The 27516-nt window shown below is 35.8% G+C and overlaps 1 protein-coding gene across 14 annotated transcripts in view; it reads right to left on the bottom strand.

Annotated features, from left to right (window-relative positions):
- Positions 1-27516, bottom strand: part of ERBIN (erbb2 interacting protein) — a 119338-nt gene that overhangs the window by 25953 nt on the left and 65869 nt on the right. For 12 of the 14 annotated variants that reach the window (XM_072826635.1, XM_072826634.1, XM_072826636.1 and 9 more), the window contains 9 exons: positions 22923-22997; positions 22140-22284; positions 20712-20784; positions 20249-20378; positions 19820-19935; positions 18088-18157; positions 7745-7844; positions 1072-1193; positions 55-228 (listed from right to left, as the gene is read on the bottom strand). In XM_072826635.1, the coding sequence (XP_072682736.1) occupies positions 55-228; positions 1072-1193; positions 7745-7844; positions 18088-18157; positions 19820-19935; positions 20249-20378; positions 20712-20784; positions 22140-22284; positions 22923-22997 (1005 nt within the window). The remainder of the gene's footprint in view (positions 1-54; positions 229-1071; positions 1194-7744; positions 7845-18087; positions 18158-19819; positions 19936-20248; positions 20379-20711; positions 20785-22139; positions 22285-22922; positions 22998-27516) is intronic. The other 2 variants (XM_072826637.1, XM_072826645.1) reach the window with 1 other exon arrangement.

The raw sequence follows: 27516 nt of genomic DNA, 5'->3' as shown, positions 1-27516 counted from the left end.
TTTAAAAAGCTTGCAATAAGTTTTAGTCAACTCTTTTAAATGGAGTTTTCTGACCTTCACACCCACATCATTATTTACAACTTGCTGATCTTCATGTGGTTTCAGATCTTTTCCAGAATCGTCATAAGTCTCTTCATCTTTTAATCTATGTACAATGGTTTGAACAGTTTTGACCATATTCTTAAGCTCATCTGGGTACGGTGTTGGATACCTCTTTAAATTTCCCTCCTAGAAAAACAAAATAAGTAAAATGTGAAAAATGGATAAATATTTCTAACATCAAACTAAAAATTGATCTACAATCCATCTGAATTACATTTGTTATCTGGCTCCTAGGGGTAACTTTAAACACAGATGATAGATCATTGAAAGCATTTTGGAGACAATAAAAGAATGGTTTTATCAAAAGTAAAAGCCTTTATAGCTACAGATTTAACTAATGTTTTGAATGCTTTTTTTTTTTTTTTTTTTTAGCAGATGTATATGTATTCCATTTTAAGATTTATGGTGTGGGTATTGCCAACACCATCACTTGGCTTTAAAACAGTTATGTTTTCCAGCTAGATATTTATCCAGATACATAAAAAATTCCCACATTTATAAACCGTCTTATACACCAGGAAACAAATACTTCCAAAGTCAGTCTAATTGTCATTTTTTTGGATTCAGCTAGTTTATGTAAGGGAAAAATAATTACTCCATGAGTAAGTGGGAAATGAATTATTTACTACTTCTGTCACTGCAACACAGATTCTCAATCCCATAAAAAAAAAAGTTCGTAACAGAGTTCTTTTTTCCTAGAATATAAATAATAAATTAAAAGGAAAAGGGAAAACAATAATGTGTTTTTCTCTTATTTTTATATAAAATGGCTTATAATCATATAGTTTTATGCTGTTCTCAAATTCCTTCACATGACATATGTATAGGATCGATAAAATTTCAAGTGCCCTGAGGGCAAGAAATGAAACCTGTACTTCTCTGTATCTCCCAAAACAGCACAGTAAGGTAAGTAGCACCAAATAAGTATCAGTGGACCTCTTTCAAACTTGAAGGAAGAACAGGACTCACCCTGGGAGGTGCCTCCCTTTCATCTTTGTCTTCATCACAGTCAAATGCCACTTGAGCTCGTTGTTTCCTCTGTTCCTCCCACAGTGAAGGATTAAAACTTTCATTATCTGATATGAACATAACTAGAGAAAAACAAACAAAAATAAAAAAAAAGTATATATTACTGTAATTAAGAAAAACCATTACTCACTCGTAATTTTCTTTGAGTTATATACATTAAGGTAAGTCAAGACTGGTCAACACCGGCAGCATTAAATGTTACATTAACAGCTAGGCTGTGAGTCTAGTATTTCTTTACAATATTAATCACATATCTTTTCTTCCCTAAAGCTAATTTGTCTTGTTACCAGAAGGGTTCCTGAAAAGAATCTAACAATCATAGCATAGTAGATAAGGGATTTTTGTGCAGTTCCTCACAAAATGCAGCATGGTAATAGTGCTAGCTTTGGCAGCACATATACAACATGGTAATATATAAATTATTTCATCCAAGTTTTTGCATTCAGAATAATCTGCCCAATTCCAATATTGTTCATTACGTATGGGGGACAAGGAGATAAAGACAAAAGCAAAGCCAGTTATTTTGGTTAAAAAAGATTACCCTGATGCCTTATAATTACATCTTTGCATTATACATTACACTTTGTATAGCTTTTTTTTTAAAGATTTATTTATTCATGAGAGGCACAGAGAGAGAGAGAGAGACAGAGACAGAGACACAAGCAGAGGGAGAAGCAGGCTCCATGCAGGGAGCCCGATGTGAGACTTGATCCCGGGACTCCAGGATCACGCCCTGGGCCAAAGGCAGGTGCTAAACCGATGAGCCACCCAGGGATCCCCTACTTTGTATAGCTTTACTAAGTGAAGTGCTTGCAAGATATCTTCTATATCAAAATGTAAGAAAAACTGAAAATCTAATATAAACTCAACACTACATATCCTGCTATGTGATATTAATATTAAAGGTAAAGAAATAACAACTGTTACAGTTTTTCACTTATTAGGCAACTAAAAAAATCTAAGTTCTAAAAATCAATCCATTTAAATATTATATATCACTGTACAGAAGTGTGTGCAATACAAGATAAAATCACAGTTTTCTGCCCACTAAAAGAAAATGACTATACCCACTCAAAACAAAGGGGATTAAAAGTGTCCAAAATTGGTTAATAGAAAAAATGAAATTTCTGGAATACCCATATGTGGTCAACTTGAATACTTATGCATAAGTAGCATAATTATCATTAACTTTAAGTCCTTATTGTGTGCTTCTTACCTTCTTTAACATTCTGTCCAAACAAAGAATGCCACAAAGCCAAATACAAACGAGGGGAATTGAGTTTTTGTCTTCAGTTTTCCTTTATTTTCAATACTTGGTTCTAGTATTTTTTTATAGTCACAATAATGTACTATTTCAATCATCTACCTTATATGCTCTGGACTGCTCACTTCTACCAGAGGAAAGTGACATCACCTTGTTGTTTAGAACTATCACAAATTTATGGTATTCCCTAGTCTTTGCTCCATCTTTAGTGGTGTCCAGGAATCCTTCTATTTATTTCTAGTTAGTCTTTTCTCTCACCACAAATCACTTCCACAAACACCCTTCCCCCAGCCGCTAGAGGCAATTTTCTCTTTGATTTTAATGAGTAAAGAAATGAAATCAAAACACTCAGACTGATAATTCCCTGAATCCTTCTTCAACAACCAGTTTTCTCCAACTACACAGTTACATGGATGCATACTTCCCACTGAACACTAATTCCTCCATGTAACCCAAAATACCATGCCTTCTCTTCCGAATTTATCCATCATTATCCCCCTTTAGAAGAAGAGCTATTGCTGCCCTCCCCCTCCCCTTTTTAAAAAGATTTTTAAGTAATCTCTACACCCTACGTGAGGCTCAAACACAACCTGGAGATCAAGAGTCTCAAGTTCTACCGACTAAGCCAGCCGGGCACCAAAGAACATGAGCTTCTTGAAGCAAGGATTTTTATCTTTAAATACTTAGATCTAATACACTGCTTATCGAGCACATAGGTGCTCGATAAAAATGGAAGGAATTAAATGTAAACCAAGTATTTCTTCCCTTAGAGAGTATAAAACTCCAAGCCAAGAACATTGTATTTTTTTTTATTTCTTTGAGGCACTGTGATAAAGGAAAAAGCTTTTCTTGAATTTGAAAAGAAATTCTCCCACCTGGCATGTCAATGCAGTTTCTGATTCGCTATTTTAAGTGCATTATGTTATAGTGCTTTCCTTGTAATAATATCTATAATGAAATACGTTGAGAAACATGTAAACTCTAAAAGGACTCAGAATATGATTATTATTTTTATTTAAGTAATCTCTACACCCAAGATGAGTCTCAAACTCACAACCCTGAGATCAAGAGTCACATGCTCCACTGACTAAGCCAGGCAGGCGCCCCAAGAACTTAACATATAAGTGTATCTCAAACTTTTCCTTTTAATACTCTTCTACTCTAAAATACATCTCTCAAATCAAAAATTGAAAGGGGCAAGATTTTATTTTGCTGCTTCTAATTTTCATATCACAAATAAATTTCCCTGAAGTATGAACAAACACTAAGGGAATAAATTAAAATTACAGAAATGATAGGAGGCTAAGCAAATCTGAATCATGAAAAGAGAAGACAGTAAAAGAGATCAAGGCATGAGTATATCCATGATTAGAACAGTTCTGAGCAGGAGTCACCAAAGTTTTTCTATAAATGGTTGGATAATAAGTATGTTAAGCTTTGTGAACCAAGAGACAAAAATCACGAATACTATAGTAGGTACTTATGAGAGAAATCAAATTTCCATAAGATTTCTGACAAAATTTAAAATATACTAATAGTTGAGTACCATTTTCTGTTATACAGTAAATGAGAAGACTGAAGTTCTTACTGATGGAGTAATGGTACCGACTATCATCAAAATGATGTGTATACTCACTATAGAAACTATTCTTAGCTTGTGGGCCACACAAAAACAGGTATCAGGCCAGATGTGGCCCATGGGCCACAGTGTGTCAATCACTTTTATTGGAACAAAAAGTGTTATGACAGAAGATATTTATCTGACTATTCCGTGGAAGGGCCTTCAACAGTATCTCACATTTATAGAGTTTAGTTCATTACTCAAATAAAAACTACACATATGCTTTTGCCTAGTTTTATTCATTGTTGGAATCATGCTTGGTTATTTTAATGTTAGTTAAAATTAAAGGAAAATAACATTCTGAAGTCTCCATATGACAGCAACAAAAGCAGGTAGACAAAACACTAATAACACATTAATATAATAAAAATATCAAAGATTAAATATGTCCTCCACTCTGGTTCCATCACCAGGGAAAAAATAATTTTATTTGAAGATCTTCCTTCAGAGTGATATCTGTATTAGATTTCTGATAATTACCAGTTCTTATTATTTTTCTGAAATAGAAGCAGCAAAAAATGAGAATAAGAACCAAATCCAAAAAAAAAAAGAACCAAATCTCCCAATTTGCCTTTTTACCCCATACGACAGGGACCAAAAGCTATTAAATCTGGGCTCACTTAAGAATGGTTTTAAAATTTTTAAATGTTGAGGCCAAAACCCAAAACATAAAAAACTAGTTCATGACACATGAAAATTACATGCAATCTAAATTTCTCTGTCCATAAATAAAATTGAATTAGTACACACTTATGTTCATCTGTTTACATATCATCTGTTTTTCCACTAAACAGCATCAAGTAGCTTCAACAAAAACCTATGGTGTATGAAGCCTTTAATATTTATTAAATGGGGGATCCCTGGGTGGCGCAGCGGTTTGGCGCCTGCCTTTGGCTCAGGGTGTGATCCTGGAGACCGGGGATCGAATCCCACGTCGGGCTGCCGGTGCATGGAGCCTGCTTCTCCCTCTGCCTGTGTCTCTGCCTCTCTCTCTCTCTCTCTCTCTCTCTCTGTGACTATCATAAATAAATAAAAAATTTTAAAAAAAAGAATATTTATTAAATGGGGGCCCCTGGGTGGCTCAGTGGATTAAGTGTCTGCCTTGGGCCCAGGTCATGATCCCAGAGTCCTTGGTTCAAGCCCCATGTCAGGCTCCCTGCTCAGCAGAGTCTGCTTCTCCATCTCCCTTTGCCCCTCTCCTTACTCATGCTCTGTCTGTCTCTGTTTAAAATAAAATAAAATAAAATAAAATAAAATAAAATAAAATAAAATAAAATAAAATCCAAATTAGTTTATTAAAAATATTTATTAAATGGTTCTTCACTTAAATAATTTGCTACCCCATGCAACAGGACATTAAAGTCTCTTCTCTACACTAAGAATTCACTCTTCTCTTTCCTCACAAATATTTTAACATTCTATTTTAGCACTCTATCATCCCATGTAAAAAAATAACTATTTCGGGATCCCTGGGTGGCGCAGCGGTTTGGCGCCTGCCTTTGGCCCAGGGCGTGATCCTGGAGACCCGGGATCGAGTCCCGCGTCGGGCTCCCGGTGCATGGAGCCTGCTTCTTCCTCTGCCTGTGTCTCTGCCTGTCTCTCTCACTGTGTGCCTATCATAAATAAATAAATTTAAAAAAATAACTATTTGAATATATTAATTATGTAGCTAACTGAAATACTGTTAGAAATCACCTTTAGAGATGAAGTGGAAAATTGAAACATGAGTCTCAGTGACTATAGCAAACAAAGGAAAAAAACACCTATTGATGTTTCCAAACACTTGTTAAATTTCCTGTAATGCACAAACAAGGGCATACGCCAGTGTTGGTATATCTATTTTGAACTTCTTAATTTTTTTTTCTTGGTAATCTCTACGCCCAATGAGGAGCTTGAATTCAAGATCCTGAGATCAAGAGTCACAGACTGTACTGAATGAGCCAGCCAGGTGCCCCTGAACTTGTCTAATGCACATACAGAGTACTTGCATAAAACAATATTTCAACATTGACTATCTAAAATGAAGTATACTATATTTTGTTATGGATAGATATTTCTAAGTTATATTGCTAAATATGGGAATTGGGGATTTATTTAAATATATGGAAAAGGAATCGTGCTTATAAATCTATTCTCTAAGCATTAGTTATAGATCCCCAATGAAAGAAGGTACTCATATCTGACTTCTCACAGTATTAACTTATAATTCAATTCAAAAGCTAAATAGTTTTGTTTTACCCAAATCTCATTATATATTCCCATGAAATAACTTATCAAGTCTTTTATTCCTTTTTGCAAAGAATAAGAAATAATTAGCACAGATAAATGAGTTCTTTATCACCAATAATGGAACAGAAGTTAAATGATTTTAATTTTAATATTTTATTTTTTATTTTATTTTTTTAAAGATTTATTTATTTATTTATGATAGACATAGAGAGAGAGAGATAGAGAGAGAGGCAGAGTGTGTCACAGGCAGAGGGAGAAGCAGGCTCCATGCCGGGAGCCCGACGTGGGACTCAATCCCGGGACTCCAGGATCACGCCCTGGGCCAAAGGCAGGCGTTAAACCACTGCGCCACCCAGGGATCCCCGATTTTAATTTTTAATGTATTTAAGAATTACAAAACTGGTGGCTGAACCTGCCAAAACAATAACAACATCCAATTTGATTATGCCATTGTGTTGATAAGCACTTTATATCCAGTGCTTCTCATCTGTACAAAACTCCTGCAAAACATATACTATTATCATTATTCCAAGATGAAGGAAACCGAAGTCCAAGAATTTATTTAACTTGCTTGTGGTAGGGGATCCCTGGGTGGCTCAGCGGTTTGGTGCCTGCCTTTGGCCCAGGGCACAGTCCTGGAGTCTCGGGATTGAGACCCGTGTCGGGCTCCCTGTATGGAGCCTGCTTTTCCCTCTGCCTGTGTCTTTGCCTCTCTCTATGTCTATCATGAATAAATAAATAAAAATCTTTAAAAAAAAAAAAGAAAGTATTCTTTAAAAAAAAAAAACTTGCTTGTGGTATATTTTATAAATTAAAATTAATGATTAATTTAGATTTTCTTCAGTGTTTTTATGTATTAAGAGTTAATTTATAAATAACTTAGGGCCATAATGATTTTCACTGGTTTCAGAAAAATATACACATAAAAATTATATCTTTAGGTGTAACATAAAATATACATTACACATAGACACATAACAACATGTACTAAAAACAATTTTGCTCCTTAATCTAAAAGGCTTTATCATACCAAAACTGTTGAAAAATAGTAAAGTATATATATTCCCTTTCTAGGTAAAACATAAGAACCCTTTAGTCAGAATTCTACATATTATATCTTTATCTGGTATATGGATCCAAGCATAGTGTTTAGTCTACAACAAAAGAACAAAATAATTCCTGGTTCTATAGTTGTAATTACATAACACTTGACATGCATTCCTAACATTTAGCGGAAGAACAGAGAGAGATCTATAATAGATGAAGTTGAATTAAACAATTTCAAGGAATCACTTATGGAAGCATTTGGTCTATATGTATCTCTAACTTCAACTATCTACAACTCTGACATACGGACTTATTTTCTCATTTTCAGAAATTTATTTCCAAATTCCCTTCAAACTGGTAAAAGTTTATGAGACTTAAAATTCACTTCACACCTTTGCTGTGATTTGTTAGTATTTGAATTTTTAAAAGAAAAGAGATTCTTAAATTCCTACCATCCTCAGTCCTTGGCTGCTGAGGGAACATGTAGTTAGTGAGCACCATTTTCTGGGTCTCTGAATCAGTCTCTTTTTGAAGAGGTATCAGGGGTTTAGACTACGGAAAGAAAAATAAATGTTTAATTTTCAACAATTCTAAAGTAAATACATATCCAGTAATTCTTCTGAATAAGTACACACCATTTTTTCTATAAAATATCAATATGTATATTACAAAAGCAAGCTTATATATACATTAAAAACTTTTAAGCAGTGATTTGAAACCTTATAAAAATCTAAAAAATAACATTAATTTTTAGTATAAAACAAAACTCATACTGTATTGCAATTATCACTAGTTATCAATACAATTTAAAAACACCTCATATACTAAGTATACCCATAGTCCAATAATTACTTATCACAGTGATTTAATAAAGCTATAAAACAAGCCTTTCCATTTTATGTTATTGTGCCCCATTTATGTTATCATTTCCCTTTGGAAAGAGGCTTTTATAGAAATGGTTTAGAAGATTTAGTCTAGTTATCTGCAGGTTAATTCTAGCGGAAAAAAGAGCACTTAAACATTAAGTTATAACCTGCTTCTCTCCTCTGTCAACTGTCTCCTTTAATAAATGGTACCACAAGTTACTGACTTCAGTGGTATATTATAAACCTGTTATTTTGGACGTCATTTTTTCCTAAGCCTTCTTTCCTAACTGGTTATAAAGTGTTTCCAATTTATTATTAATATAACTAATAACTTTTGCCAGCCTATTAATCTAAAATCTTACCAATCCAAGTCTTGGTCAACTCCAAAGAGGCAAGCAACTACCCGATCTCTTCCTCACCCGCCACCCTATCAATCAAATCTTTACCCTTACTCTTGTGAAAACTTTGCAGCCAGCGAATTCCATCCGACAGTCTTATATCCCCAATTCAAGCACTTCTTCCATGCCCCTCAATTTGTTCCATGGTAAACAAACTGCCCTGCATCTCAAACATCTTTATTGAAAACTTTCCTTGACCTCCCTAGATACTTTCCTTGACCTCCTCAGATAAAAAAAATGGTAGATCTATTCCTTCCCTAAACAAAGACAGTGCTCTGCTCCTCTTTAGTCTTCTTAAATACAGGGGTGCTTATTCTCCCATAGCTCACAGACGCTGGGTCAGGAGGTGGATTCTGAGCTTACAAATGCTGTGAGATCATCACTGTTATCAAGTATAAATACTGTTTTTTTGAGGAATATAAACTGTGCCTCTACCCTCCTGAACTCTGCCTCTGCCATTGTATCTCCTTTCCTAGTATCCACTGACCTCTCAGTAGAATCCATCTATTCTTGACTCTTTTATGACAAATCTTTCCACAGTCATGGGTAATTTAATAGATACAAAACATAAATGACATGGTCATTCTCTTAACCCACTGATGTCTTAGCAGATGAGGAGTACATGGGAAAGGGGAAAGAAGTCTACTTAGATGGACATGTCAAAATTATTTGGAGGCTTTTAAAAACAAATCACTCCTGGAAATGGTTCTAAAATTGTGGTAATAACTGTACAATTCTATAAACATATTAAAAAGCATTCAACTGTACATTTTTAAATGGGTGAATTGTATGGTTTGTGAATATATTTCAATAAAGATGTTATAAGAAAACTAATCATCTGTTATTTATGGGGTAACAAAGGCAGAAACATAGATTGAGGCCTCTCCATTCCCTAAAACAAAACATCTAACTCCAGTAATCTCTATTTCTATTTCTTTTTAAAAACTTATTATTATTATTAGTTTTTTTTAGTAATCTCTACACCCAACACGGGGCTTGAACTCACAACTCTGAAATCAAAAGTCCCATGCTCTTCCAACTGAGCCAGCCAGGCGCTTCTCTATTCCTATTTCAGATATTCAATCCATTCCCTTGCCATAATTCCCACAATGTAACCAGTAAATATTCATCCTCTGAAAACTAAAATCACTCATTCAACAAATATTTACTTATATTTGCCTTTTAGATGCCAAAGTCCTATAACAGGCACCAGGTATACATTGGTTACTGGTTTGGGAGAGTTTACAATACATGAGAGGAAAGACAGGGACAACAAAATGAGACATTATAGAGGTGTCTGGGTGGCTCAGTGGGTTAAGCATCTGCTTTCAGCTCAGGTCATAATCCCAGGATCCAGGGATTGAGCCTTGCATCAGACTCTGCTTAGCAGGGAGTCTGCTTCTCCCTCTCCCTCTGTGTGTGCGTCCTCTCTCTCTCACTCTCAAGTAAATAAATAAAATCTTTTAAAAAAACAAAATGAGACAGTACAACATAATTTAAGTACAGGTTAGAGTATAGGGAGCTAAGAGAAAATATAAGAGGTGTTCACTTATCACACTCTTGAGTGATTAGGAAAGCATTCCTGAAAGAACGCCTTTCTACATGATGAGTAGGCATTAACCAGGTAAGAAGGGGGAGAGAGAATGATCCAACAGTGCAGAACTCATTTGGGGATATGAAAATGAAGGTGTAAGGGATAAAGATGAAGATAGACGATGAGCAAGGTCTTGAAGGATAGGATATGGAGAAAGGAGAAGTCATGAAAAGGCTTTTTTTTTTTTTTTTTGAAAAGGCTTTAAATAGATTAGTGCTGGAACAGATAAAAGGATTGCTTATAGTGTGGTTCAGAATGAAATCAGAGTGATATGAGATTGGAGGTGGTGGCAACAATGGAAGCAGAGACCTGTTAGAAATCTCAATAGTCCAAATAAACATTGTTCAACAGAAATATAATAGTGAGACTAAAATGAGAACCATAGATTATCTATAAATTTTTAGCAGCTGCATGTTTTGAAGGGCAAAAATAAGTTAAATTTTGATAATGTATCAAATTTAACATATCCTATAAATTTAAAATATAATTTTGATGTATGATCAATAAAAATTGCTAATATATTTTGCTTTCTTTGTTTTTACTAAATATACAAAATCCAGAGTATATTTTACACTTAGAGTACATCTCAAATTGGACTACACACATGACACTAGTGCCTACTGTTCTGGACAGTGCATGTCTAAGTAAAAGATGATACACTATATGATGAACAGTTAAGAGTTATACACCCAAGCCTCGGTCTCTAGCAAGTACTTTTTACTGATCTAGGGAGCCCAGGAAAAGAAAAAGATTTGGAGCAGAGGATGGAATGCTCACTTTTGGGCTAGATGAATTTGAGACATCTAGGTAGCAACGTTAAGTAGACAATAAGGGTGCAGTTTGGGAAAGAAAACTGAGCTAAGGGAAACTCTTAGGAATAATGGGCATATAGAGAGCAATTGCATCTTTTACATTAGAAAGTGTAGGAAAAGAAACTAAAGAAGAACCTAGAGTACTACAGGGGAACCAACATATAAAAGATTGGCAGAAGAAAAATTCCTAAAAAGGGAAACCGAGGAGTGGTCAATCACAAGGACAACCAGTAGAGAACGCTAAGATAGACACCACACAGGGCTCTCTCTCCACTGTTCCAACTATACTTGCCAGTCAGTCTCACCAAGACTGACACTCCCTTGAACTTTCCACCTTATTGCCATTGTTTTTCCTGGTCTCTGCTTCTCTCTTTGTACCTCATGGATTTCATTATAACCACCTTCCTGCCAATTACCAAGACCTCCTTGCACTTTCTTTTACACCTGGTGTGGCAAAGCTGTAATCCACAGTCATACCAACTGTGCACTTTCTTTGTATCACACAATTGAGCAAATTAGTGTAACTATGAGTTTGTGGTAACCAACTTCAACAGGGCTCTCAATGTTGCCTGAAAACCTTTCCATGTTTCCTAAATTCTATTCTGAAGATAGTGTTTTCTGAAAAGGTTAAAAAGAAAAAACAGGATTTAAGAACTGCTTGGAAACAGCTACATTCTAAGAGTTTCAACATAAACATTATTAGCTCTCCCTTTCACAAACATCAGACCAAATTGCCTTCAAAAGGAAAAGAATCCCTGCCAGTTTTAATTTCCATCAGTTATACACCAGTTACCCAACCCCATCTTGTATTAATCTCATTGTCCACACAGCCTCCTCACAACAACCTATAGAAATGCTCTCTAATATTAAAGGATTCCCTCTTACATTGCCTCTAGCTACCAATTTATGTTCCACTCCTCTTCTTTTTCATCCAACCTTCTTAAAAGCTTAATCAACAACTGTATGGCTTCATTCTCTCATTTATTCATTCCTTAAATTGCATCAATTGGGTTTTTGATGTACACCTCTAAAATTACGTTAGTTATAGACATAGTAAGTTGGCAAGTTAAGTATAACTTGTCAAAATATAATGCATATTTTCCAGACTTCATTTGAATTGACCCCTCAAACAGCATTTATCCCATTATAACTTCATAACTTCTTCCATTAAGCCAGTTGCCTCATCATTAACTTGAATCTACTATCATATGGCCACTCTTTCTAAGCCTATTGACCCAGCTGCCACTTAAATGTAAGTAATAAATGTATATATGTATGTATGTATGTATGTATATTAGTATTCCTCATGATTCATCCATCCCTAACAATTAAATAAATAAATTCAGAGCTCCTTTTGAGAAAATAATAAAAGCTATGAAACCACTCCCTAAAAAAAGGCGATTAAAATGATGAGCTGAACTCCTATTATCTCTTCTTGGGACAAAAATCTTTAAAAAATTTTTATAATAAACAAAAGGAACAGATCTATAACTGTCCTGGAAAAAGAAAACTGCCTTCAGGAGTACTTACAGAAATCCCAGGAGATTTGAAATTTAAAGAATGGAGAAACCAAGAGCATAGAAACCAGAATCTAGGACAAAGCTGGAGAGGATTGTGGCCACTAGAATTGTTCTCTAGGTGCCTCTACCCAGATATATCAAAGGTACTTCAAACTTAACATACCTAACTGGAACTACTATCTTCCCATAAACCTTTTTTTCTGTTGTGGTTCCTCATCTTGGTTATTGTATCAATACATCAATACCCACCGAGCCCTCCAGTCACATCTCTGAGGCTCACCTTCGTTTTTACTTCCTTTCTTCTCACACACATGAATTCTTCACATATTCTAGTGATGTGACCATTTTAAAGATTTTTATTTATTTATTCATGAGACACACAGAGAAAGAGAGAGAGAGGCAGAGACACAGGCAGAGGGAGAAGCAGGCTCCATGCAAGGAGCCCGATGTGGGACTCAATCCCGGGTCTCCAGGATCAGGCCCTGGGCTGAAGGTGGCACTAAACTGCTGGGCCACAGCGGCTGCCCATGATGTGACCTTTTAAGTTATATCTTAAATATACTAGCTCTTCTCTGGCCCTGTTACCATTATTTTACTTCAAGGTAACATTTTCTATGGCCTTGAGTTTGGCAATGCCCTACTCTCTAGTCTAGTCTCTCCTGCCTTCACACCAAGCACCACTACCCCCTGCTAAATCCATCTTCCACAATGCAGCCCAAAAAGCTTTCCAAAATAACAATCTTATCCTACTATTTGCTTGTTCATACGTCATACTGGTTCATCATCAACTATAGTAGGGTTGACATGTATTACAGGATCACTTCTTTCTCTTAAACTGATGGCATATATGAATAATTGATTATGATTATAATGACCAAAAGCCAATTTGCCTGGGATATTTGCATTTTACACATGCTGATGTGACATAGTTATCATAAAGCCCTTTTCATTATCAAAAGGGTCTTAGTATGGACAATAAATTACAAGTTACCCTAATCACAGCAATCTCCCACTGAGGCTGAGTATGACTTCTGAATCCTTATAACAATTATTCAGAAGCCAGTCATAAATTAACAGAGTTAATTAACTTGCCATGCAAGTTAATTAGAAAAGAAACTGTTCACCAGTCTTGAAATATAATGCAAGTTTCTCTGCATGGCATACAAGATTCTCCATGACCTGAGAGCTGTCTACCTCTCTGGCCTCATTTCCTACTCTTCCACTTAAAGGTTATGTTCTAGTCACAACGAACCACTTCTCCAGTTACAGAGTACCCTAGACTTCTTCACCAAAGAGTACTTAGGTTTATGATATTCCTTCTAATTAGTATTTTCTTCCCCCATCTTTGTTTAAATCCTTTTATTCTTCTAAGAAGTGGTTAGTCATTTGCAGGCATCTCCTCCACGGGGAAACCTGCATTTACATCCCCAAATTTTGCTTCTCTTCTTTCATCCTGAAGCCTAATCCTACTAAACCTTTTATCACATTGCATTACAATGACCTTCTTAATATCCTTACTTGGCCCATCTTAGTCTGCCTGGCACAAAGCAGTTGTTCAATAAATATTTCTTGAATGAAAATGAACAAACGAATAAGGAAATGAATCAACTGTTCTGTTTAAGACTTCAGAAACTCATGAAAAATTATGTGACTCCATGTACTGCATACAGGTACATTCCCTAAATGGTCAGTGAAATATCCAAGAGCAATTTATTTTGTTGTGGGTTTTTTTTTTTTTAAGAGCAATTTATTTTGATAATTCTACTCAAATTACTTTCACATACCTTCTCCCCTATATGTTGTTCTTTCTTAGCAAAATGACTGCTTCATACTGTGAGGGAGATTTTATAGCTACACAAGATGATTCATTATTTACCTGTTTATTACTTGTCAAACTGAGAAAAAACACAAAACCCTGTATCACTACAATTTTTTTTAAAGATTTTATTTATTTATTCATGACAGACACACACACAGACAGAGGCAGAGACACAGGCAGAGGGAGAAGTAGGCTCCATGCAGGGAACCCGACGTGAGACCCGATCCTGGGTCTCCAGGATCAGGCCCCGGGCTGAAGGCAGCGCTTAACTGCTGAGCCATCGGGGCTGCCCCTATCACTACAATTTTTAAAAAATTTGAGAGTGCGTGCACGTGTGTGTGTGTATGTGTGTGTGTGTGTGTGTGAGAGAGAGAGAGAGAGAGAGAGAGAGAGAGAGGGAGAGGATAAGCAGGGGGAGGGGCAGAGGGAGAAGGAGAAGCAGAATCTCCACTGAGCAAGGAGCCCAAAGCAGGGCTCAAGCCATGCTTAACCAACTGATCCATCCAGGTACCCCTACAGGGTTTTTTTTTTTTTAAGATTTATTTATTTATTTCAGAGAGACAGAGCAAGCATGAGCAGGGAAAGAGGCAGTGGGAGAAGGAGAGAAAGAATCTTAAGTAGACTCCCTAGAGTGCAGAGACCCATCCGTGCAGATCTCACGTCCTTGAGGTCATGACCTGAGCCAATATCAAGAGCTGGATGTTCAACCAACTGAGCAACCCAGGTGCCCCTACTACAGTTTTGTTTGTTTGTTTTTTTTTAAGTAATTAACAGATGTGGGACAAAGAAAAGAAAATGAGAGAACACTGTAAATATGAAGAAACTCTTAGATACTAGATAATTTCACTAAAATGAGTCATCTGGCATAATATGCTGGTATGTACTCCAATAGTGCTATTATACTAAAAGTCTGAGTCCTCAAGACCAGGAGCTATGTCTCACAACTATAATAAGTAACTGGCATAAGCCAGGGCCTAGCAATGTTTTGTGAATCCAAATGCAAAATTTCAAACATTCCACATGTAAATATTTAAATTAAGAGATTAGAAAATTAAGAGTTCCATATATACATGAACTGACACATTTAATGATGATCCAGCAATCACTGTGTTCAAGCTCTCACAAAAGCAAAGGTAACATCATTTTAGTATTTCCTTCCTTAGCTTATAGAACAAGGAAATACTACAATCTGATTCTTAAGTGTAGACTGACAACAACTCAAGCCTTTTAGAATATTAATAAGAATTAGGTAAGAAAATTGGTCTTGGTTAAGAAGCTTGGAGAATCCTGAAATATAGACAAGTGGGTTTCTTTATGATAGTAACACAAAAAGGTTGTTAATATAATCTAAAAGAAGGATAAAATACAGTCTCCCAAGCAAATTTAACTATAGAATTTAAGAATATCTTATGAGGGGGCGCCTGGGTGGCTCAGTCAGTTAAGTAACTGCCTTCTGCTCAGGCCATGAAGCTGGGGGTTCCTGGGGTCGAGCCCCACATCAGGCCCTCTGCTCAGTGGGGAACCTGCTTCTCCCTTTCCCTCTGCCTGCCACTTCCCCTGCTTGTGCTCTCTCACTCTGTCAAATAAATAAATAAAATCTTAAAAAAAAAAAAAAGAATATCTTATGAGACTAGTGTATCCAAACCTTAGGAAAATGCAGCTTTAGATAACTTATTATAAGGTATTGCTCAAAGTCAAGTACTAAGCATTAACTTATTAAAAGGATCAGCAAACTGTATACTCTACTAGGTTAAAAAAAAATTACCAGTAAGATATACCTGAGAATAAATATGGAGGAAAGATTTCCTCATACTTACAGAGAGTAAGTTAACTCTTATTTTGTTTAGGACCTACAATCTATTACTTTGATGACATTATACAGGAGATTTCTTATCAATTAAAGTAGAAGTTTACAACAATCTACACTGTGAATCCTAAAACTAAGAATGAGATACTCAAAACTCAAAATATATTTTGCCAATGTCTTTCACAGGGGAATTAGAGCTACTATATGCAAGGATAAATTACTAACATTTATTTCTAAGACTAAGGCAAATACAGAGACTTCCCCGCTAACTGTCCAAATGGAAACTTAGCTAGAGTACTAAGACAGATTCACTGTCCTGACCTTCCTGCCTCCCATGCACTATAATACACTTAAATCAGTATTTCATATCCACTATTCCACGAAAAATATGTACTCTTCCCAAGGTCAGTAACTACTTCTATCTTGACAAACCTAATGGCCAATTAGAGGTTCTCACCTACCCGATCCATCAGCAACTATGGCTCAGATGATCTTTCCTGAAGTACTTCCTTCAGATGACTCTCTAGATAACATCCTCTCCTGGCTACCTGGTTCTTCTCATTTTCCTTTTGGGGCCACTCTCTTCCCTGAACTTATTAATCTTTGACCTTTTTTTCTTCTCTGTTCTTTCTCCCTAGTAATTTTATGCACTTCCATGGTGTTAAATCCTCCCTTTGTACAATGCTGACTTCCAAATTTTATCTCTAGCCAATGCCTGATAGTCAATTACTGACCTGACAGTCCTACATTCCTTCTTACCATCCCCATTATTATCACAATAGTTGAAGCCCCACAATACCTCCTTCTCAACTATTGCAATACCCTCCTTACTGAACCTTCTCCTTCCAAAACAGAATATTCCACTCCTAATCTTAGCACCCAACCATGGTCCATTCCTCACACAAGCGCCAAGTGATCCTTTTTAAAAAAAAATTACATTTTGCCATTCCCTGGCAGGAAACACTTCAACAGATTTCATCTAACTCAAAATAAACCCCAATTGGTTAGTATGGCCTACAAGGTCCTATGTGATCTAGTCCCAATGTTCCTCTCTGATCTAATCTTACTCAATTCTCTTCCTTGCTCACTATTTTCCAGCCGTTAGGGTTTTAATGTATTCCTCAGTTACACCAAGCTCATTCCAATATTAGGACCTTTCTCTAAATATTATTTAAAGGCACCTCCTCTCCCAACTCACTGTCCTAGTCTATGCATGGCTCACTCCTAATTGTATGGGAGCATCTGCTCTACTGGTTCCCTTCCTTAGAGAGAGAGAGACTTCCTAAATCATCCTATTTAAAATAGGATGTTTACTCTTTCCCTGCTATTCCTCTAATGCCTATCAGGTTCTGTTTTGCTTTGTAGCTCTGACACATTATTACACAATCACTTTTCTCTCTCTCTTGAAAATGTAAGCTCCATGAGAATATAAGAAGATTCTATTTGCTTCACCAATATATCTCGTTTCCAATTTTAGTATATGAGCTGCCGAAGCGAGCACTATCTCAAGTTTCCAGAGCAGTTCATGATCTACTGTTAAGCCTTCAATAAATATTTATCAATCAAAGAAAAGTCCCAGGAGTAACTCTTAATTCCTTAGAAACATTTCTTTCAGGCGTGTGAAAGTGTGTGATTAGAAGCATAATTTAAATTGATTATTAAATTTCTATAGATAAAATACCACAGAGGATCACTATAAAAACTTCAAAACGGAGAATACTGAGTCTGATACCTTAATCAATATATCTTTTTACGGATTCAGGAGTAATTAGACAAGTCCGATAGGATTTATGTTTTGAATCTACACAAATTGCACAAAACTTAGCTGCATCTACATATTTTCTAAGATTTTCTTTCCTTATATATATTTTAAAATGTATACCAGGGTATAACAGCTCTTAAATGAGCCTATGTAAATTATTGTGCATAATTCTATAACACAATTGAAATTCCAGAATTTACAAAATCAGAATGCCTACCTGATTATCTGAGAGCCACATAGCAGTCAATTGTTGCAGCTTTGTAAAGCTAAAGGGCAAATTCTTTAATCTGTGGGGGGAAATACAAACAAAATTAAAATAACAAATGTTAAAATGTAAGAGCAAAACCTAATGGTCTTCTAAACAATATTATATTTTTGAATATGAAAACAGGAGATAAATATTTAACTTAGGAGAGAACCTGATAAAAGTCTTTGACATAAGATATAAGATAAACTATTATTCAGTTTTATAAGAATTCATTTTAAAAATAAAATGCTTCTATTGAATCAATTCAGCTAGAGGAAAAATAGATAATCAAATACCCTCAAAAAATTATCTGCTAAGAAAAAATGTTAACCATCTTTACTTTAACTCAAAGATAAGAACACCTTAAGCAATGTCTCATAAAATTGCTGTGGATATTTTATTTATATTTAGAAAGAACAAACTACTTCAAGAAGCCTGAGTGAGAGTTAGAAAAACTCCAAGTTCTGAGCCAGCACTTTCATATTCCAAAGGCTATTTGAACAATATAATGAGGGGCAGCCTCATTGTATGAGGTGGCTCAGCGGTTGAGTGCACTTTCAGCCCGGGCGGGGCCTGATCCTAGAGACCCGGAATCGAGCCCCACATTGGGCTCCTTGCTTCTCCCTCTGCCTGTCTCTCTCTCTCTCTCTCTTTCTCTCTCATGAATAAATAAATAAATCTTTAATGAGTAAAAAACAAAATAATATTAACTCCTCAGAAGGCCAAATTAGAAGAGCACCCTATTTAAAACAGAATGTCTACTTAACTTACACCTTCTATCTTGTTATGCTATCTACTCTGCTATGCCTACCTTCCAAGGCAATATGCTAGAACCTAAGGGCTCTAGCTTTAGGGTACAAAGTATGGGCGGAAATGAGGATTTAATTTTTTTAAAAGGTAGTGGTTATTCTTAAACAAAATGGAACAGTCCAAATACCTTAATTAGTCAGAAAACTGGGCTAACAGTAAAGCTCTACTTTACAAGCTAAGTGAGCCATCTTAAATCTGAGTGTTAATTTTCTCCTTGTAAAATAACAATACTGTACTATTGCATAGTGTTGTTTTGATATTTTGTAAGGTATTATGAAAGCATAATGTAAAAATGCTCTACATTCTTTTATCATTATTAGTATCTTTACCTCAGGAAAAATTACAGACCGTCTGTTCTTAAACATTATGCCAATTTAGCAACTCTAGTGATTTGCTCTGTACTTTGACTGTGTTGCCCAAGCTATGCAAATGGGTGCCTAATTCAGATCTCTGCTTAGAAAAATACAGGGAGCAGATTAAATGAAAAGCTGCTTCATGCATCAGTATTATGGTGAAGGTATGACTTAAGGAATAAAAAAGGGTGAGTATAAGGAAAGAACAGCTATCTAGCTAAGGCTTTAAGTTGTTGAGCTAAAGTTGACACAAAATGAACTGTGACAAATAACCCACTATAAAACCACAGAAAATTAGGTCATCTTTCAAATAAAAATTCTATTTAAAAACCAAAAATACATATGAAAAGAATATGAAAAAAAAAAGAGAGAATGTTATGCATGCCATTTTCTTTTCTTTTTTTTTTTTTTTTTTTTTGCAATGCCAGTCTTCTTTGGAAAATATATTTATTATTGATAATGCATGCCATTTTCTATCAAATAATGAAACTTTAATTTCATTCAATCAATGTCTTCTATAAACCAGAATTCTTACAAACCTATTGTCACTTAAATTGATGACTTTTAGTTTTTGCATGTCACCCATTTCCTCTGGAAGTGTCTCAAGTTTATTGGAATGGAGAAATAGCACAGTTATATTTTTCCAGCTTCCAATCTGAAACAGAAACATAAAATTGTGGATCAAAATTGTGGCCTACTGCTTAATAGAGAGAAGTAAAATATCATTTCCAAAAGTTATGAAAATATTCTTTCATTTATAAAAGGAATAATTATTTTCTCCTTTCAATGATTAATTTTCATGTTTAAAAAGTATTTAGATACCTCTATAAATAAGTATAGCTAATTATTATTCAGAAATAAATAAAAGAGTTACACAATTATTTCTAAAGAAAACAGATAAAACCATACTAGGTAGTTTTAATAAATAAAATGAAAAAACAATTCAAAGCAAATTGAAAATACAATACCTCTGGGGGTAACTGTTGTAAATAATTATGATCTGCAGCAAATGTTCTTATATTAGTAAGCTGCCCAATAGATGAAGGCAAAGCTTCAATTTCATTGAAGCTACAATCCAGTTCTTCTATTGATACTAACCTGATTAATTAAAATAGAAAACACACATTTTTTTTTAGTTTCTTATATATAACCCCAAACTTAACACATAAATATCAACTTGATTTTACCCAATCTAGAAAAACTCGATTTCCACTAAGCATAACAATAAAGATAAACCTCTCTTTATTATAAACATATCCAACCTATGTCCAATTACTTATTTAAATGCTTATGGAATCTCCCTTAGATGCCATTTAAGCACTTACCCGAAAATATGTATGGCTGAATGAAATATATACATAATATATATAAACATAAATACATAAAGCTGAATGAAAATAAAGTCTTCTAAGTAATTCAGAAAAATCTTACCCTCCTATAGAGTCTGGCAAATACATTAATTGATTTTCATCTATTTTAAGAGTTGTTACATTCTTCAATGAACCTATGAGGGAAGAAGTAAGATATAATTTTCCAGCTTGAACTAGAAACCAGTCAATCAACAGTCCATGCAAACACATATTACATTTGACATGAATCATACAGAACTTTCTTAACCTATCTAAAAGAAAAACCAACCTAACCTCTTCACTCTGTATTCCCTTAGCCTTTATTTTCAATTTTTATGATATATCACCTTTTAACAGTAGTGTATATTTATCTATCTTACTTCTATTAAAATGCAAGCTTCATAAAAGTAGGGACTTCTGTCTGCTTTGTTCACAGGTGCAGCACTACTCCTTAAAACAATGCCAGGGGACAAGTGAGTGCAAACAAAAAGGAATGGTAGGTATATAAAATTCCTAGGTATAGGGATGCCTGGGTGGCTCAGCGCTTGAGCATCTGCCTTCAGCCCAAGACCCGGGGTCTTGGGATCGAGTCCCGTATGGGGTTCCCTGCATGGAGCCTGCTTCTCCCTCTGCCTGTGTCTCTGCCTCTCCTTCTGTGTCTCTCATGAATAAACAAATAAAATCTTTAAAAAAAATAAATAAAATACAAAGAGTCTAACTTAAAATTAAAGTGTTGAATAAATTGTAGACTTTGCAAAACGTAACCTGAGCTAAAAAAGCTATGTAACTCAATAAATATGTACAAAGGGTTTTTTGTTGTTGTTGTTGTTTTTCATGTTTAAGCATCATAAAGACGGCAAGATTTATGTTATTGGTTCTTCAATCAAAATAATTCAATTTCCTTGAAGCATCATCAGACTAAAAGTAACTACACAAAGACTCTCATGGGATCTGCTAAACTGGTTTGTTTTCTCATCTATGAGTCTAAAATAGAGATTGAAAAAAGTTACTAGATAATAGCTATGATTAGCAGTTAAAGTTTGGATAAATTAACATCTTTTTAAAGAATTTAAATTTTATTGTAGTGATAAAAATGGCATTTTCTTAAAGAAAAATATAGTAATGTCAACCGAGAAAAACGTGTAGACAATCACATAAGGAAAAAATTCAAATAAGATTTGTGACTGGCAGTACAACAGAACTAGCTCATAACAAAATCTGACATACGAAAGTTTTGAGTGAAATAATGGCAAAATGTAATTTCTGAGATTTTACATTAGTAAATTTTTTTTTTAAAGATTTTTATCTGTTTATTCATTAAAGACACACAGAAAGAGGCAGAGACACAGGCAGAGGGAGGAGAAGCAGGCTCCTTGCAGGGAGCCCAAAGGGGACTCAATCCCAGGACCCCAGAATCACAACCCAAGCTGAAGGCAGACGCTCAACCACTGAGCCACCCAGGTGCCCTACATTAGTAAATTTATTACATGAATCAGAAAGCAATACAAACCAATAGTCTCAGGCAGTTGTTGAAGTGAATTGCTTGATAAGAGGAGGTCTTGAAGGTTTTCACATGCTGAAATTCCTTCTTCAATCATTTCAATATTATTTTTGGAAACATCCAAATATGTGAGCTGTTTCAAACTACCAATAAACTACAAGTAAAAAAAAAGGAAATCTAATGATTCCAATAAATGAATTTGTAGCAAGTGTAGATAATAAAATCAATACCAAGTTATAATTCATAATTACATGTTTAGTTGAGAGAAAAGATTCAATTTTTTTATTAAATGCCATAAATAATATATTCAATAATAAAGCTAAGAGCTCTTGCTAAGAGACTAGCAGAATGACAATGGACATATACTTTTCTTTGGGAACTCAGCTGTCACCATTGGCCAGGGCAAGAGGACCCACAGGGATTCATATGTTCTTTGAGTATGGGAATAAATGTCAGCTGATAAGACAGAAATTACATAGAAAATATCCTACTTTAACAAATCTCTGAACAAAATGAGTTAGGATATAAACTCAAATGCAACCATTAGGAAGGACACACTCCAGGTCTAGTGAATTAAAAACAGTCTATTTTACAAAGTTTACTATGGTAATTTTCTGATTTTAATCAAGAATGTATTGACAGTAAAAATAAAAATGTTATTTGCTTCTATCCAATAGTACTAACAACTAAATAACCATCCTTTCTTAAAAGGTAATTTGAAAATGTACAATTCATAAAACTGCAAAGAAAAGAGTACAATAAGAAAAGCCATTTAAAGTTTGATATACATACCCCTGGAATAAAAGTCAGTCTATTACCATCCATCCAAAATTCTTTCAATCCACTTAGTTGCTCAAGTACTTCAGGCTGTTTGGATAAGAAGGAGGTAGGGGGATTCAGTAATTTACCTGAATATTTTTATCCTTCAAAAGAAGCTCCAGGGAACTTCTAATGGTAACTTCTAGTTTAAAACAATTAATAAGTAATGGGGGCGGAGGCATGGAGCAGAATCAGGATTCTAGACTTTTCACTATATTATAATCATTACAGTGGTACTACTAAAAGAAAACTCAAAGATAAGCATTCCAGAAGAGTAGGCTGCCTAAAACTAATTTAAGCTTTTGATTACATAACAGGTTCAAGTATTTATAAAACTAATAAATAAAAGTAAGACCAATTGCTTTCAAGAGTACAATAAAAAGATACTCTCAATCATTATCTGTAAAAAAAGATTTAGCCTTTTCCTGTAAGACCCAGCAATTGCACTCCTGGGTATTTACCCCAAAGATAGTGATCTGAAGGGGCACCTGAACCCCAATGTTTATAGCAACAATGTCCACAATAGCCAAAATGTGGAAGGAGCCTAGATGTCCACTGATGGATGGATACATAAGATGTGTGTGTGTGTGATATATATATATATATATATATATATATCACACACACACACACACACACACACACACACACACAAACAATGGAATACTACTCTACCAACAACAAAAAAAGAAATCTTGCCATTTGCAACAATGTGGATGGAACAAGCGAAATAAGTCAATCAGAGAAAGACAATTATCATATGATCTTACTTATATGTGGAATTTAAGAAACAAAAGAGAGGACCACAGGGGAAGGGAGGGCAAAATAGAACAAGATGAAATCAGAGAGGGAGACAAACCATAAGAGACTCTTAATCATAGGAAACAAACTGAGGGTCACTGGAGAGGAGGGGGCTAGGGGATGGGGTAACTGGGTGATGGACATTGAGGAGGGCATGTTATGTAATGAGCACTAGGTATTATTTGAGACTGATGAATCAATGAACACTACCTCTGAAACTAATAATACACTGTTAATTAATTAAATTTTAATTTAAAATAAATGGGAAAAAAGAATCAATTAAGAATTAATCAATGTTACCTACTTATTATCAACTATTCTATATGATACTATAATGGTGCTACATATCGTTATGCATTTGTCCAAACCCACAGAATGTACAACACCAGAAGTCAAACCCAATGTAAACAATGGACTTCAGGTAATTGTGATGTGTCAATATACGTTCAATCAAGTTTAACAAATGTACCACTCTGATGGGGGGTGTTGATGATGGGGAAATTATAGATGTATGGGAAGGGTGTGTACAGGAAATCTCTGTACCTATTGTCAGCTAAAATTTGCTATAAACCTAAAACTGCTCTATAGAATCTATTTTAAAAAAAAAAAGCAGGAGTTGTCTGGGTGTCTCAGTCAGTTAAGTTTCTGCCTTCAGCTCAGGTCATGGACTTGGGTCCGGGGCTCGAGCCCTGCATTGGGCTCCCTGCTCAGCAGGGAGTCTGCTTCTCCCCCTCCTCCCTGCTTGTGCTCCCTCTTGCTATCTCTGTTTCTCTCTCTCTCAAATAAATGAATAATATCTTTAAAAGAAAAGATTTAGGGATCCCTGGGTGGCGCAGCGGTTTGGCGCCTGCCTTTGGCCCAGGGCGATCCTGGAGACCCGGGATCGAATCCCACGTCAGGCTCCCGGTGCATGGAGCCTGCTTCTCCCTCTGCCTGTGTCTCTGCCTCTCTCTCTCTCTCTCTGTGTGACTATCATAAATAAATAAAAAAAAAAAAAAAAAAAGATTTAGTTTTTATGAAAAGGACAAAGATTTTCCCTGATGACTAAGATGGAGGAAAATAAAGAAAAAAACATCTTGGGCAGCCTGGGTGGTTCAGCGGTTCAGCGCCGCCTTCAGTCCAGGGCCTGATCCTGGAGGCCCAGGATCTAGTCCCATGTCAGGATCCCTATGTGGAGCCTGCTTCTCCCTCTACCTCTGTCTCTGCCTCTCTCTCTCTCTCTCTCTCACATGAATAAATAAATAAAATCTTTAAAAGAAAAAAAAGAAAAGAAAAAAACCATCTTAAGTATCCAGTAATAAGGGAAAGGTAAGTAAACTAAGGCATAATCACATGATATGAACATTTTGTTATTTCAAACTCTTAGCAATTATATAATTATTGGTTTTTTGTTTTTTTAAATTATTTTATTTTATTTTATTTATGATAGTCACAGAGAGAGAGAGAGAGAGGCAGAGACAGAGGCAGAGGGAGAAGCAGGCTCCATGCACTGGGAGCCCGACGTGGGATTCGATCCCGGGTCTCCAAGATCGCGCCCTGGGCGTGGGATTCGATCCCGGGTGTCCAAGATCACGCCCTGGGCCAAAGGCAGGCACCAAACCGCTGTGCCACTCAGGGATCCCAATTATTGTTTTTTTTTTTTTTTTTTAAGATTTTATTTATTTATTCATGATAGTCACACAGAGAGAGAGGAGGCAGAGACATAGGCAGAGGGAGAAGCAGGCTCCATGCACCGGGAGCCCGATGTGGGATTCGATCCCGGGTCTCCAGGATCGCGCCCTGGGCCAAAGGCAGGCGCCAAACCGCTGCGCCACCCAGGGATCCCCCAATTATTGTTTTTAATATGGTGTTGATAACAAAAAAATTAGAGGATTGCAGTGGACCTTGGTATTTTTTTAAATTTATTTTTTATTGGTGTTCATTTTGCCAACATATAGAATAACACCCAGTGCTCATCCCATCAAGTGCCCCCCTCAGTGCCCGTCACCCAGTCACCCCCACTCCCCACCCACCTCCCTTTCTACCACTCCTTGTTCGTTTCCCAGAGTTAGGATGGACCTTGGTATTGAGACAAAATTCAATCTTAGACTTTTGCCCTTGTAGGTTCTATTGAATGCATCTGTCAAAGGTATTTTTGCCACTACACAAACCTCTGTCCAGTCACTGACACTGTGATGGCACAGAGTACCATCATATTTAATCAACATAATAACACAAGTAATACATAAAAGTCATGTCATTCAGATTTACTGCTAATACATAAATATAAGTAAGGATTCTAAGTGTCTTGGATTAAAAAGATCTCTTTGTGCTTTACCTGTTATCACTTAAGGGTGAGTTTTTAAAAAATGTATAATGCTGGAGACTGAAATGGTACAAAAACTAATGATTCTGAATGCTACTGATTTACAGGACTAACAATAATTAAGATTTTTCAAATAGTTAATATGGATGTAGATTAATATGTATAAAAATATCAAGAATATAATAGCTTAACAATTTAGGAAGCATAGTACATGTATTTTTTATAAGGGCTTAAAAACTTCCACAACACACAATAAAACCTATCATAAACCATCCTCAATTAAAATAAAGAATATGAATATTTTAGAAAAAAATGAGGTATCCAAAACTTCCACTCTTCAGCCGACTTCAGCTGTAGAGTTCACTGTCTATTTGATAAGCAAATGTATAATGAACACCCACAGGGCAATCATGAAGTTGACAATACTGAGAAATTCTTGTTAAGATGATCATTTGACAGCAGACACATGAAAAGATGCTAAACATCACTCATCATCAGGGAAACGCACATCAAAACCGCAAGGAGCTATCCCCTCACACCTGTCAGAATGACTAAAATCCATAACACAGGAAAGAACTGCTGGTGAGGATGTGGAGAAAAAGGAACCCTAGTGCACTGTTGGTGGGAGTGCAAATCGGGGCAGTCACAATGGAAAACAGTACAGAGGTTCCTTAAAAAATTAAAAATACAATCCAGCAATTCCCCTACTGAGTATTTATCCAAAAACATGAAAACACTAATTTGAAAAGATATATCCACCCCTGTTTGTGGCATTATTCACAATAGCCAAAATATGGAAGCAGCCCCAGTGTCAACTGAGGCTGATAAAGGCAATGTGACAGGAGTGCCTGGGTGGCTCAGGGGATTAAGCGTCTCCCTTTGGCTCAGGTCATGACCTCAGGGTCCTGGGATGGAGCCCCACATCGAAGGCTCCCTGCTCAGTGGGGGGCCTGTTTCTCCCTCTCCCTCTGTTGCTCCCCCTGCTGGTGCCCCCCTCTCTCTCAAATAAGTAAATAAAATCTTTTTTAAAAAGTAGTATATATGTGTGTGTGTGTGTGCATATATGTAATGGAGTATTAAACATAAAAAAGAATGAGATCTTGTTATTTGTAACAATGTGAATGGCTCAAGAGAGTATAATGCTAAAATAAGTCTGTCAGAGAAAAAGAAACCACATGATTTCACTCATATGTGAGATTTAAGAAACAAAACAAATGAACAAAGTAAAAACGGAGACAAACCCAGAATCAGATTTGTGACTATAGAGAACAAACTGCTGTGGGAGGGGAGGTGGATAGGTGGATGGGTGGAATTGGTGAAGATTAAAAGTGCTCTTGATGAGCACTGAGAAATGTACAGACTTGCTGAATCACTGTATTATACACCTGAAACTAATATAACACTGTATGTTAATTATACTAGAAGTAAAAGAAGAGACCAGGGGCACCTAAGTGGCACAGC

The sequence above is a fragment of the Canis lupus genome, chromosome 5 (assembly GCF_048164855.1).
Source record: "Canis lupus baileyi chromosome 5, mCanLup2.hap1, whole genome shotgun sequence".
NCBI lineage: Eukaryota > Metazoa > Chordata > Mammalia > Carnivora > Canidae > Canis > Canis lupus.
The sequence above is the reverse complement of the archived record's forward strand: the minus strand, read 5'-3'. Positions and strand labels throughout refer to the sequence as shown.